At 44.6% G+C, this 13,147-nt stretch overlaps 3 protein-coding genes across 6 annotated transcripts in view; 1 reads left to right on the top strand and 2 right to left on the bottom strand.

Moving 5' to 3' along the window:
• SKA2 (spindle and kinetochore associated complex subunit 2) overlaps positions 1-11,796 on the bottom strand; it is a 61,650-nt gene extending 49,854 nt beyond the window's left edge. For both annotated transcript variants that reach the window (XM_054535260.2, XM_009236471.4), the window contains exon 1: positions 11,463-11,796. The gene's annotated coding sequence lies outside the window, so the exon portion shown is untranslated. The remainder of the gene's footprint in view (positions 1-11,462) is intronic.
• The window catches only part of PRR11 (proline rich 11), a 48,219-nt gene that overhangs the window by 6,756 nt on the left and 28,316 nt on the right, over positions 1-13,147 (top strand). For 2 of the 3 annotated variants that reach the window (XM_054537032.2, XM_024235417.3), the window contains one exon: positions 7,630-7,759. In XM_054537032.2, the coding sequence (XP_054393007.1) occupies positions 7,635-7,759 (125 nt within the window). In that variant the 5' untranslated portion in view covers positions 7,630-7,634. Of the gene's footprint in view, positions 1-1,213; positions 1,275-7,629; positions 7,760-13,147 lie in introns of those variants that run through there. The other variant, XM_063718812.1, reaches the window with a different exon arrangement.
• On the bottom strand, positions 12,411-13,122 carry LOC112129675 (putative speedy protein-like protein 3). Its single transcript, XM_024235419.3, has 2 exons — positions 12,865-13,122; positions 12,411-12,742 (listed from the first exon to the last, which is right to left on the bottom strand). The coding sequence occupies exons 1-2, from the start codon at positions 13,120-13,122 to the stop codon at positions 12,716-12,718; spliced, it is 285 nt and encodes a 94-aa protein (XP_024091187.2). The 3' UTR covers positions 12,411-12,715.

The following is a 13,147-nucleotide window of genomic DNA, read 5'->3' as shown; positions in this document are numbered from 1 at the left end:
GACTGGAAAGAAATGGCCCTGTTTCAGGATGGTGGTACTCAACTTTTCCAGCTAATGGTACATACCAAAGTTTGAAAGTCAAATACAATACAAGCCTTATTATAATTAGAAAGAAATAACAAAAAAAAATGGCAGTCCAGTTTAAACAACCCCTCTGTAATCCTGACTCCCAATTGTCAGAGGCAACACTATTAAGTCTTGTAATTATTTCTTTTGGTATTTACCTCCATATTTCTAAGTAACATTCATACTATTATTTCATTATTTTTTTTTCAAGTTTAGACACTATATAAATTTAGACAAATACTGACTTCCATTCACTTTCTCTCCTTTTTTTTTTTTTTTTTTTTTTTTTGAGACAGAGTTTCACTCTTGTTGCCCAGGCTGGAGTGCAATGGTGCGATCTCGGCTCACTGCAACCTCCACCTCCTGGGTTCAAATGATTCTTCTGCCTCAGCCTCCAAGTAGCTGGGATTACTGGCATGCGCCACCACGCCCGGCTAATTTTTGTATTTTTTTAGTAGAGACGGCGTTTCTCCATGTTAGTCAGGCTGGTCTCGAACTCCCGACCTCAGGTGATCTGCCTGCCTCAGCCTCTAAAAGTGCTGGGTTACAGGCATGAGCCACCACACCTGGCCCACTTTCTCTCCTTCTTCCCAGTATACCTACATCATCATTTTTGGTTAAATAAATTGTCAATGCTTATACTTTTTTTTTTTAGATGGACTGTCGTTCTATTGCCCAGGCTGGAGTGCAGTGGCACAATCTCGGCTCACTGCAACCTCTGCCTCCCGGGTTCAAGAGATTCTCCTGCCTCAGCCTCCCAGATAGCTGGGACTACAGCCACACGCCTGGCTAAATTTTGTATTTTTGGTAGAGACAGGCTTTTGCCATGTTGGCCAGGCTGGTCTCAAACTCGGGACCTTAGGTGATCCTCCTGCCTCCCGGCCTCCCAAAGTGCTGGGATTATAGGCGTGAGCCACCATGCCCAGCCAATGCTTATACTTTCAATATTGTTTAACAGCTTAACATTTAGTGCTACTAAGATTACATTTCCTTTCTTATACAACTTTTTTCCTAGCTATTTTTTATATGCTTATTTTTTAAAGCACTTACCAGCAATTTGGCCACAAGTTTACAGAACAGTAAAATTCTGCTCAAAATGGTCAAACACACTAGGCAGTTTATCTATTTCCGTTTTTCCTTAGAGACATTGTTGCTGAAGCCCTCTGTCCTGTCCTTCTGCGCCAGTCTTCACTGGCTGTGAGCCTCAGGTCAGCAAACTACTGCTTTTGTAGAGCTTGTGAGCTAAGAATTATTTATAACTTTTAACAGTTAAAAAAAAATCAAAAGAGAAACAATATTTTGTGACACATGAAAAGTATATCAAATTTGGCCGGGCGCAGTGGCTCACACCTGTAATCCCAGCACTTTGGGAGGCCAAGGTGGATGGATCTCAAGGTCAGGAGTTCAAGACCAGCCTGGCCAAGATGGGGAAACCCCGTCTCTACTAAAAATACAAAACTTAGCCTGGCGCCGTGGCAGGCGCCTGTAATCCCAACTACTCAGGAGTCTGAGGCAGGAGAATCGCTTGAACTCGGGGGGTGAGCGGAGGTTGCAGTGAGCTGAGATCATGCCACTGCACTCCAGCCTGGGCGACAGAGTGAGACTCTGTCTTAAAAAAAAGAAAAAAAGAAAAGTATATGAAATTCAAATTTCAGTCATAAATAAAATTTTATTAGACACAACTCCTTTGCTTGAGTATTGTCTATGACTGCCTTGGTGCTACCCTGGCAGGGTTGAGCAGTTGCAGCAGAGACCATATGGCCTGCGAAACCTGAAATATTTACTTTCTGGTTCTTTACAAAAAAGGTTTGTTGACCCCTGTCCTAAGCTTGCTGCAAAGCTGTTTCCCCTAGATTTTTTTTATCACCATTATCCTGAAAATTCTTATCTTTTATCTTAATTCTTTCCTCACACCTGACTGAAAGTTTGGCCTAATATAGAATTCTATGATGGGGCCGGGCATGGTGGCTCATTTCTGTAATCCCAGCACTTTGGGAGGCTGAGGTAGGAGGACTGCTTGAGCACAGGAGTTTAAGACCAGCCTGGGCAACAGAAAAAGAATGGGGGAGGACTGTGAAGGGTCAGATGGAAGACAAAGAAAAGGAAGATGCTAGGAAATTTCAGATTCTAGGGCTCCCAACCAGTGGACTCAGCCTTAGATAGAAGTTTCCAGTGGCATTTGTCTATAGAAGGTCCTGGCCATACAGGACTTCAAGACCAGCCTGGCCAACATGGTGAAACCCCATCTCTACTAAAAATAAATAAATTTTAAAAATTAGGGGCTGGGCGCGGTGGCTCACGCCTGTAATCCCAGCACTTTGGGAGGCCGAGGCGGGCGGATCACGAGGTCAAGAGATCGAGACCATCCTGGCCAACATGGTGAAACCCCGTCTCTACTAAAAATACAAACATTAGCTGGGCACAGTGGTGCACGCCTGTAGTCCCAGCTGCTCGGGAGGCTGAGGCAAGAGAATCGCTTGAACCTGGGAGGCAGAGGTTGCAATGAGCTGAGATCGTGCCACTGCACTCCAGCCTGGGCGACAGAGTGAGACTCGGTCTCAAAAAAAAAAAATAAATAAATAAATAATAAAAATAATAATAAAAATAAAAATTAGCCGGGCATGCCTGTAATCCCAGCTACTCCGGAAGCCGAGGCAGGAGAATCGCTTCAACCTGGGAGGAGGAGGCTGCAGTGAGCCAAGATCATGCCACTGCATTCCAGCCTGCACGACAGAGCAAGACCTTGTCTCAAAAAAAAAAAAAAGGTCCTGACCATAGATTTGATGAAATGTAACCTTTTTCCTTCAGGCAGCCACAAGATCGCTCCTTCCTAGGAGGCTCTCCTAAATATCTTCATCAGAGCATTTTTATCTTGCGGTTTTGTTTTGTTTTTTTGTTTTGTTTTTGAGACGGAGTCTCACTCTGTCGCCCACGCTAGAGTGCAGTAGCTCGGTCTCGGCTCACTGCAAGCTCTGCCTCCCAGGTTCACACCATTCTCCTGCCTCAACCTCCCGAGTAGCTGGGACTACAGGCACCCACCACCTCACCCGGCTAATTGTTTGTATTTTTAATAGAGACGGGGTTTCACCGTGTTAGCCAGGATGGTCTCGATCTCCTGACTTTGTGATCTGCCCGCCTCGGCCTCCCAAAGTGCTGGGATTACAGGCATGAGCCACCGCATCCGGTCTGGTTTTGTTTTGTTTATGTGTTTGTTTGTTTTGGAAACAAGGTCTCCCTCTGTTGCCCAGGCTGGAGTGCAGTGGCACAATAATAGTTCACTGCAGCCTCAAACTCCTAGGCTCATGTGATCCTCCCAGCTCAGCCTCCTGAATAGCTGGGACTACAGGTTTGTGTTGTTTTAAGTTAAAAAAAAATCAGGGCTGGGTGCGGTGGCTGACGCCTGTAATTCCAGCACTTTGGGAGGCCAAGGCAGGCAGATCACTTGAGGTCAGGAGTTCCAGACCAGCCTGACCAGCATGGAGAAACCCCGTCTCTACTAAAAATACAAAATTAGCCAGGCGTGGTGGTGCATGCCTGTAATCCCAGCTACTCAGGAGGCTGAGGCAGGAGAATCGCTTGAACCCGGGAGAATCGCTTGAACCCGGGAGGCAGAGGTTGCGGTGAGCCAAGATCGTGCCATTGCACTCCAGCCTAGGCAACAAGAGCAAAACTCTGTCTCAAAAAAATCCTTTAGACATCCCTTGTGTTTAATAATCCCTGCTTCACCTTCCTTCATTATTTCAGCAGGAAGAAAAAGTGATATAATAAAGATGAAGTCAGCCAACTATGTTTTGGTGTGTTTTCTAAGCCCCTAAGGACAATTAAGAAAAGCACCTTGTCGAATTGGGACCTGATAGTTAGTCCAATTAGATGTTATCAGGAATCTATTTCTAGAAGGGCTGTCGATATATGCACTGCCACCATTTGCCATTAGGGGTGCCCTCTGCAAATCATGGAACCAAGCCAGCGCTCAGTTTTTACAACCTGCAACAGGGTAGTGGGAGTTCATCAGCCAGTGGAATCTGAGAGCTGAGCAAGTATAGTGCTGCATACCAAGTGCTGAAAGGTTACTGAGTGAACAAAAGTGGAATGAATGTGTATTTTAAAGGCCAATTGTTCCCATTCAAATCTGAGTTTGAAGGGAAGGAGGCCCAGGCCTTGAGATCATTTTCAGTTCTGCTACTTGAATAACAATATCTTTGTTCCTCAAGTAGCAACAACTAAAAGCAGCAAAGCCCTTCTGGAACTTCAGCTCAAACTAGCTGTGACTTAATTTCCTTCAGAAAAGGATCCAGATTGAAATGTGAATATACTAGATGTTTTTGTTTTGTTTTTTCATTTTGTACCACAGCAAGAAGGACCCTTTTATTAAAGGTTTCCAAAATGTTCACTTGGTCACAATCAAGATAATGTTAACATACATTTAATGGTAATATATTTAATGTTAAATTGATCATTATGATATATACTTATATAGATATATGTTAGTGTATAGCATATTAGTGTGTATAGCGTCTTAGAAAGAACAGATATATTTATATAAAAATATTTGTTACATTCTTAAGTACAAAGCAGCTTTTATTCTCTTGATAATTCTTGATTATATCCCGACATTTGTATAAAAATTCACTTTATTTTGACAGATCCTAATTTGCTGTTAGTGTATGAAGTGGTATTGACACTTTTTTTTTATTTTTTAAATTTTATTTTGATTATTTTAAAATTGACCTATAGGACCGGGCGCGGTGTGGCTCATGCCTGTAATCCCGGCACTTTGGGAGGCCAAGGCAGGTAGATCATGAGGTCAGGAGATCGAGACGATCCTGGCTAACATGGTGAAACCCCGTCCCCACTAAAAATACAAAAAATTAGCCACGCGTGGATGGCGGGCACCTGTAGTCCCAGCTACTCGGGAGGCTGAGGCAGGAGAATGGCGTGAACCCAGGAGGCGGAGCTTGCAGTGAGCCAAGATCGCACCACTGCACTCCAGCCTGGGTGGCAGAGCGAGACTCTGTCTCTAAATAAATAAATAAATTGACCAATAATAATTATACATATTCGTGGGGTACATAGTGATGTTTTGATACATATAATGTATAGTGAATAGATCAGGGTAGTTAGTATATCCATCATCTTCAACATGTCATTTATTTGTGTTAGTAAAATTCAATACACTCCTTCTAGCTATTTGAAACTAGATAATATATTATTGTTAACTATAGTCATCCTATAGTGCCATAGAACACTAGAACTTATTCCTCCTATCTAGTTGTAATTATATTACTGGAAAGGGGTCCCAATCCAGACCCCAAAAGAGGATTCTTGTACCTTGTGCAAGCAAAAATTCAGGACAAGTCCATAAAGGGCAAGCATGTTTATTAAGAAAGTAAAGGATAAAAGAATGGCTATTCCATAGGCAGAGCAGTGGCATGGGCTGCTCAACTGAGTATACTTATATCTTGATTATATGCTAAACAAGGGGTGGATTATTCATGAGTTTTCTGGGGAAAGGGTGGGGATTTCCCAGAACTGAGGGTTCCTTCCCTTTTTAGACTATATAGGGTAACTTCTAGACATTACCATGGCATTTGTAAACTGTCTTGGCACTGGTGGGAGTGTCTTTTAGCATGCAAATGTATTATAACTAGTGTATAATGAGCAGTAAGGACAATCAGAGGCCACTTTCATTGCTCTCTTGGTTTTGACCACGTTCTTTACTACATCCTGTTTTATCAAAAGGGTCTTTGAGACCTGTATCTTATGCCAACCTCCTATCTCATCCTGTGACTAAGAATGTCTAACCTCCTGGGAATGCAGCACAGTAGGTCTTAGCTTCATTTTACCCAGCCCCTATTCAAGATTGAGTTGCTCTGGTTCAAATGCCTCTATTTTGTATCCTTTAACCAATCTTTTCCTATTCCTCCTTCCTCCCCACCTTTCCCAGCCTCTAGTATCCTCTGTTCTACTAGGTAATGTTTTTATTTTATTTTATTTTATTTTATTTATTTATTTATTTATTTATTTATTTATCAGATGGAGTCTTGCTTTGTCACCCAGGCTGGAGTGCAGTGGCGTGATCTCGGCTCACTGCAACCTCTGCCTCCCGGGTTCAAGTGATCCTCCCACCTCAGCCTCCCCAGTAGCTGGGACCACAGGCACCATGCTACCATGCCCAGCTAATTTTTGTATTTTTAATAGAGACAGGGTTTTGCCACGTTGGCCAGGCTGGTCTTGAACTCCTGGCCTCAAGTGATCTGCCCACCTCGGCCTCCCAAAGTGCTGGGATTACAGATGTGAGCCACCGCACCCAGCCGGTGATGTTTTTAAATGCTTTAAAATAACTGTTTTAAGGCCCACGCCACCAGTGTGGTGGCGTGTGCCTGTGGTCCCAACTACTTGGGAGACTGAGGCAGGAGAATCATTTGAACCTGGGAGGTGGAGGTTGCAGTGAGCTGAGATCACACCATTGTACTCCAGCCTGGGTGATGGAGCTAGACTGTGCCTCAAAAAATAAAATAACATAACTGTTTTAAAACACCCATGTCTTAGATTTGGGGTAATTGTTATTTCATTTTACAGTGTATTGCCTATTTAATCTAGTGTCACACCGCAGCGTATTAGAAAGAACATGGAAGACTTACAGGTTTGGACTTACTGCAATGCATTGACAGATTGTCTCATCTTTTTTATCCTCAGTTTATTCTTCTGTAAAAATGGGAATAAAAATCCTCCTTGTCAGGGATAATACCTTGCAGGATAGTAAGGGTTAACTGAAAAGATGTATGTGAAGATACCTAACAGTAAAGGGGTATTGAATAAATGGTTAATGTTGTTTCCTTATCTCATTACCAATTCTACTTGTCACAGTGGATGCTCAGTAGATGCTGCTGGTAAAGAAACTTATTCTTTTTTTTTTTTTTTTTTTTGAGGCGGAGTTTTCACTCTTGTTGCCCAGGCGGGAGTGCAATGGCACGATCTCGGCTCACCACAACCTCTGCCTCCCAAGTTCAAGCAATTCTCCTACTTCAGCCTCCCTAACAGCTGGGATTACAGACATGCACCACCACGCCCGGCTGATTTTGTATTTTTAGTAGAGACGGGATTTCTCCATGTTGGTCAGGCTGGTCTCGAACTCCTGACCTCAGGTGATTCACCCGCCTCAGCCTCCCAAAATGCTGAGATTACAGGCGTGAGCCACCACGCCTGGCCAACATATTATTTTAATAATTGACTATAACCCAACTACAGCCATTTTCTTTACTATAAAGAAAAGAAAATTCATTTAACTTAATGAAGAAAAGCAACACAAGCAAAACAAACTTAGAGAGTAATATAATGCCAAGACCAAGATCTCTCCAGAGATAGTTTAAATCTGGGTTTACATTTTCCCCTACTTCAGGGCTCTTCTGGGGTGCTGGTAGTGACCTATTTCTTAACCAAGATGGTGGTTACAAGGGTGTGTTCATGGTATGATAATTCATTGAACTATACACTTAAGATTTGTGTACTTTCTATATGTATATATTATTCTTCAATTAAAAATGTAAAAAAATTTCTCTGCAGAAATCATGCCCAAGTTCAAACAACGAAGACGAAAGCTAAAAGCCAAAGCCAAAAGATTACTCAAAAAAAAAGAAGCCTCTCACTTTCAGTCCAAGCTAATTACACCTCCTCCACCACCCTCACCAGAAAGGTAAGGCATAATGTGGAACAGAAAAAATATTAGAGAGATCTGATCAGTTTAAGATAGAGTTTCCAGATTTAGCAAATAAAAATAGAAGACAGGCCGGGTGCAGTCATTCATTCCTGTAATCCCAGCACTTTGGGAGGCTGAGGTGGGTGGATTACCTGAGGTCAGGAGTTCGAGACCAGCCTGGCCAATGTGGTGAAACCCTGTCTCTACTAAAACTACAAAAATTAGCCTGTGTGGTGGCGGGCAACTGTAATCCCAGCTTCTCGGGAGACTTAGGCAGGAGAATTGCTCGAACCCGAGAGGCAGAGGTTGCAGTGAGCCGAGATCGCACCACTGCACTCAAGCCTGGGCAACAAGAGCGAGACTCCCTCTCAAAAAAAAAAAAGAAGAAGAAAGCCCAGTTAAATTTGAATTTCAGATAAACAATGAATAATTTTTTCATATAATTATGTCCTATGTGACATTTGGAATATATTTATACTAAAATTATGCATGCTTTATCTGAAATTAATTTTTTATTTTAATTTTTATTTATTTATTTACTTTTGAGACTGAGTCTTACTCTGTCACCTAAGCTGGAGTGCAGTAGCATGATCAAGGCTCACTGCAGCCTTGATTTCCTGGGCTCAAGAGATCTTCCCACTCTGTCTCCAAAACAAACAAACAAACAAACAAAACCTCTAGCTTGGGATCGGCCTTCTCTTCTATTATTTTTCTTTTTAAAAAAAAATTTTAAAAATAGATGTTGATGCTATGTTGCCCAGGCTGGCCTCAAACTCCTGGCCTCAAGTGATCCTCCCGCCATGACCTCCAGAAGTGCTGGGAATGTAGGTGTGAGCACTGCACCCACCCTTATGTTTTTTTCTACACAAAAAATAATGCAGGATTATCTTCTAGAGCTAATTAATACGTTCAAATAACCAAAACCCCATTAAGGAAAAATGTCACATGACAGCAAATAATCAATCCAGACCAATATGATCACACTCACTGTGAAGGTGAGAAAACTTCATCTTTATTACGTTTCCCCAAGAGACGCACTGCATTGTTCTCTTGAAAACACACAGCTCATGTCCTCCTTTAAAACCCACATCCTCTTTAAAGTAACACACGGCTGGGCGCGGTGGCTCATGCCTGTAATCCCAGCACTTTGGGAGGCCAAGGCAGGCGGATCATGAGGTCAGGAGATCGAGACCATCCTGGCTAACACGGTGAAACCCCGTCTCTACTAAAAATACAAAAAAAAAATTAGCCGGGAGCAGTGGCGGGCGCCTGTAGTCCCAGCTACTCCGGAGGCTGAGGCAGGAGAATGGCATGAACCCGGGAGGCAGAGCTTGCAGTGAGCCGAGACAGCGCCACTGCACTCCGGCCTGGGCAAAAGAGCAAGACTCTGTCTCAAAAAAAAAAAAAAGTAACATACAAACATGCCAATACAAGGTAAAAAATTACATCTGAATTCTCACATTTCAAAAACATACAGTAAACATCAAATAAAAATTTATTTTTATAAGAATTTAGGGGAACTATCATGTAGCTATAAGTGTAATACATATATTAAGTATCATAGATAAAAAGAGTGCTCCCTTCAGCAGCACATGTAACCATAGATACAAAGATTTAAAGATAAAAGATTTAGGATAAAAAGAATCCTCTCTTAAAAAGGAAAACAAAGTTATATTTGTATGTATATAGCAGCTGTGACACCCATCTCACAACTTTATAGGAACAGTATCTATTAAAAAATACCAGTATTTTCAAAATATTTAAAATAAATGTAGTAATAATTGTATGCCCATCTTTTTCAAAATAAACCAATAAAATATATAGTAGATATTAGACATGTTAGTATATATCTAAGACATGTTAAAAATTACAACTGAATTCTCACAATTCAGTCACAAATCTAAACAGCAAATAAAAATTTCTATGACAGGAATTTAGGGGAACTACAAATAGCTATAAATAGAAGAGATTATTATGTAAGTATCATAGATAAAAAGTGTACTCGCTTCAGGGGCACAGATAATAATACAGAAAGCATTAAAAGATAATAAAAGATTTAGGATAAAAAGGATTCTCTGTTAAAATGAAAATTATCTTTATAACAGCTATAACTCTCATCAAAAAATCTACAGGAACAGCATATTTTCAAAAGTACAACAATTTCGAAACTATTTGAAATAAACCTATTAATAATTTGATGGCCAACATTTTCCAAACAAACCAATAAATGCATAGTGTGCATGAAGCTATCTGTTACAGTCTATGGCACTCATATTTTACAAAGAATTCTGTGCTAATCTGAGTGTCTGCACTGTGCCTTCAAATGCTCTTGGACTGTGGAAACCAAGTCCGTAGGAAACAGGACCTCCAGGTTCCGCCCCAGGGAGGCTGGAATTCAGCAGTATAAAAAGAGACGTGGTGGCGCAGGAAGGGGTGGAACCAGAAACACCCCTGGTTTCTCACTGTTCTCTATGGATTCCTAGAAGTGAGAGGTGACAGCGTGCTGGCAGCCCTCACAGCCCTCTCTCACTCTCCATGCCTCCTGGGCCTGGGTGCCCACTCTGGCCAGGCTTGAGGAGCCCTTCAGCCCACGGCTGCACTGTGGGAGTCCCTTTCTGGGCTGGCCAAGGCCGGAGCCAGCTCCCTCAGCTTGCGGGGAGGTGTGGAGGAAGAGGCACGGTTGGGAACCTGGGCTGCACACTGCACTTGTGTGCCAGCTAGAGTTGCGGGTGGGCGTGGCTTGGCGGGCCCCCGCACTCTGAGCTGCCGGCCGCCCCAGCCGGCCCTGGCAGTGAGGGGCTTAGCACCCGGACCAGCAGCTGCAGAGGGTGCACGGGGTCCCCCAGCAGTGCTGGCCCACTGGCGCTGTGCTCGATTTCTCACCGGGCCTCAGCTGCCCCCGGTGGGGCAGGGCTCGGTACCTGCAGCCCCCTATGCCTGAGTCTCCCCTGCCGCCCTGGGCTCCTGCACCGCCTGAGTCTCCCTGACGAGCGCCGCCCCCTGCTCAACAGCGGCCGCCCCATGACTGCCCAAGGGCTGAGGAGTGCGGGCACATGGCGCGGGGCTGGCAGGCAGCTCCACCTGCCCTCCCAGAGGGAGATCCACTGGGTGAAGCCAGCTGGGCTTCTGAGTCTAGTGGGGACTTGGAGAATTTTTATGTCTAGCTAAGGGATTGTTAATGCACCAATCAGCACTCTGTATCTAGCTCAAGGTTTGTAAACATACCAATCAGCACTCTGTGTCTAGCTCAGGGTTTGTAAATACACCAATTGACACTCTGTATCTAGCTAATCTAGTGGGGACATGGAGAACTTTTGTGTCTAGCTCAGGGATTGTAAAGGCACCAATCAGCACCCTGTCAAAACGCACCAATCAGCTCTCTGTAAAACGGACCAATCGGCTCTCTGTAAATGGACCAATCAGCAGGATGTGGGTGGGGCCAGATGAGATAATAAAAGCAGGCTGCCCAAGCCAGAAGTGGCAACCGGTTGGGGTCCTCTCCCATGTTGTGGAAGCTTTGTTCTTTTGCTCTTTGCAATAAATCTTGCTACTGCTAACTCTTTGGGTCCACACTGCCTTAATGAGCTGTAACACTCACCACGAAGGTCTGCAGCTTCACTCCTGAAGCCAGCAAAACCATGAACCCACTGGGAGGAACGAACAACTCCAGACATGCCGCCTTAAGAGTTGTAACACTCACCGCGAAGGTCTGCAGCTTCATTCCTGAGCCAGTGAGACCACGAAGCCGCCAGAAGGCTGAACACATCCGAACATCAGAAGGAACAAACTCCGGACAGGCCACCTTTAAGAACTGTAACACCGTGAGGGTCCGCAGCTTCATTCTTGAAGTCGGTGAGACCAAGAACCCACCAATTCCAGACACAGAAGTACCCCCCTGGTCCTGGGAGGACAACGTGATCACTCTATTCAGTTCTGTCTGGAACAGTCCAGGTTCTTCTAGATGATCTGCACAAATGGCTCCTCTCCTCCTTCCTGGTGTCCGCCATTAGCATTGGAATAAAGTTCCTGCTGAAAATCCACATCTCCCCTGGGTCTGGTGTTCTGGAAGTGAGACAGAGGATGTCACACTTAAAGGAGGCAGCTCTCTAGACAGGAAGGTTATTCATGTCCCACATCAAGTCTAACTAGAGTTCAGAGCAATTGAGAAATCCAGTTTTATCTCCTGTCTTTCATTCTGTAGCCTGCTTCTGAACCATCGTGTTCAACTGTGAAACTCACACTTTGGTGACCCTGACTCCAAAACTCACTTAATACACCCAAGGTCAGCCCCAGTGATCTGCTTCATAGCAAGGACTTTGGGTGGGTCTGCCCAGGGAGTAGGGCACGCTCAGAGAATGTGGCTTTGGACTTCATCACAACTGGGGCCTTTTGTGTCACTTAAGAGCTGAACTTGTAACCATGCTAGATCCGTTTCTAATGTGACAACATCACGAACCCCGAGTCCTGAAGCCTAATCCATAATCCTACCTCCTATGATGAAGTCTGATGCTCTGTGCTGAACGTGGGTAGCTGCACAAGATGTGAACCAAAGCTTCACTGAACCCTCGACCCAAATCGGTAACTCAAGTGCGTCAATCATAATGAACCTCCCCAAACTCTATTTATTATTATTTTTGAGTCAGGGTCTTACTGTGTTGCCTGGGCTGGAGTGCAGTGGCAGGATCAGGGCTCCCTGCAGCCCCGACCTCGCAGGCTTCAGCGATCTTCCCACATCGCCTGGCTAATTTTTGTATTTTTGTGGAGAGGGGATCTCGCCATGTTGCCCAGGCTCGAGGCCGGATCAAGTAGTTGGGATCCTCAGATTTCCAAAATAGACCACCATATTCTGCCTTTACCCCAGAGGACACAGATGTACCTTCCCTCAGGCCGATGACCTCAGGCCTCCACGGTCCCTGGAGCTCTAGGAAAGGCGGCGCGATCTCATGCCCACACCTAGTGCTCTGGGTCATAAGCCTGGATCTGGAAAAACAAACGCCCCTTAAGAAGATGGGGACTCCCCAGGATACCCCTCCCTCCCCTCATCCAGCCTCCAGCCCACTCGATTCCTCCCCACCTCCTCCATCTCCCTACATCCCACCTACCTCTTCCAACTGCTTCAGGGAAACCCAAGCCCTCCAGCTCATGGAATGGAAGAACTGGAACCGAAGCTTATGGAACAAGGGTATCTGGGAGCGGTTCTTCCCGTACAGGAAGTAGAAGATGTTTCGTTTGGAGGACTCGTCCTCCTCCATGTCATTGGCCAGGTAGCTGGGGACAGAAATCAGGTTGCCGCTCAGGGGCACCACCAGGAGAGACCTCTGGCTGAGGTCAACTTCCCAGAGAGGAGGGCAGGGGACCATCCTTAGCTCAGGATTGGCACCCACC

This window comes from Pongo abelii, chromosome 19 (assembly GCF_028885655.2).
Source record: "Pongo abelii isolate AG06213 chromosome 19, NHGRI_mPonAbe1-v2.0_pri, whole genome shotgun sequence".
Classification (NCBI taxonomy): Eukaryota; Metazoa; Chordata; class Mammalia; order Primates; family Hominidae; genus Pongo; species Pongo abelii.
This window is presented reverse-complemented; position numbering and strand designations above follow the sequence as displayed.

Bases quoted from the DNA above. Each gene is read 5' to 3' on its own strand.
- LOC112129675 (XM_024235419.3), bottom strand. From the start codon at position 13,122: ATGGTCCCCTGCCCTCCTCTCTGGGAAGTTGACCTCAGCCAGAGGTCT. The intron at 12,743-12,864 runs GTAGGTGGGATG...TTGTTTTTCCAG, and splicing joins CCCTGAAGCAGTTGGAAGAG to ATCCAGGCTTATGACCCAGA.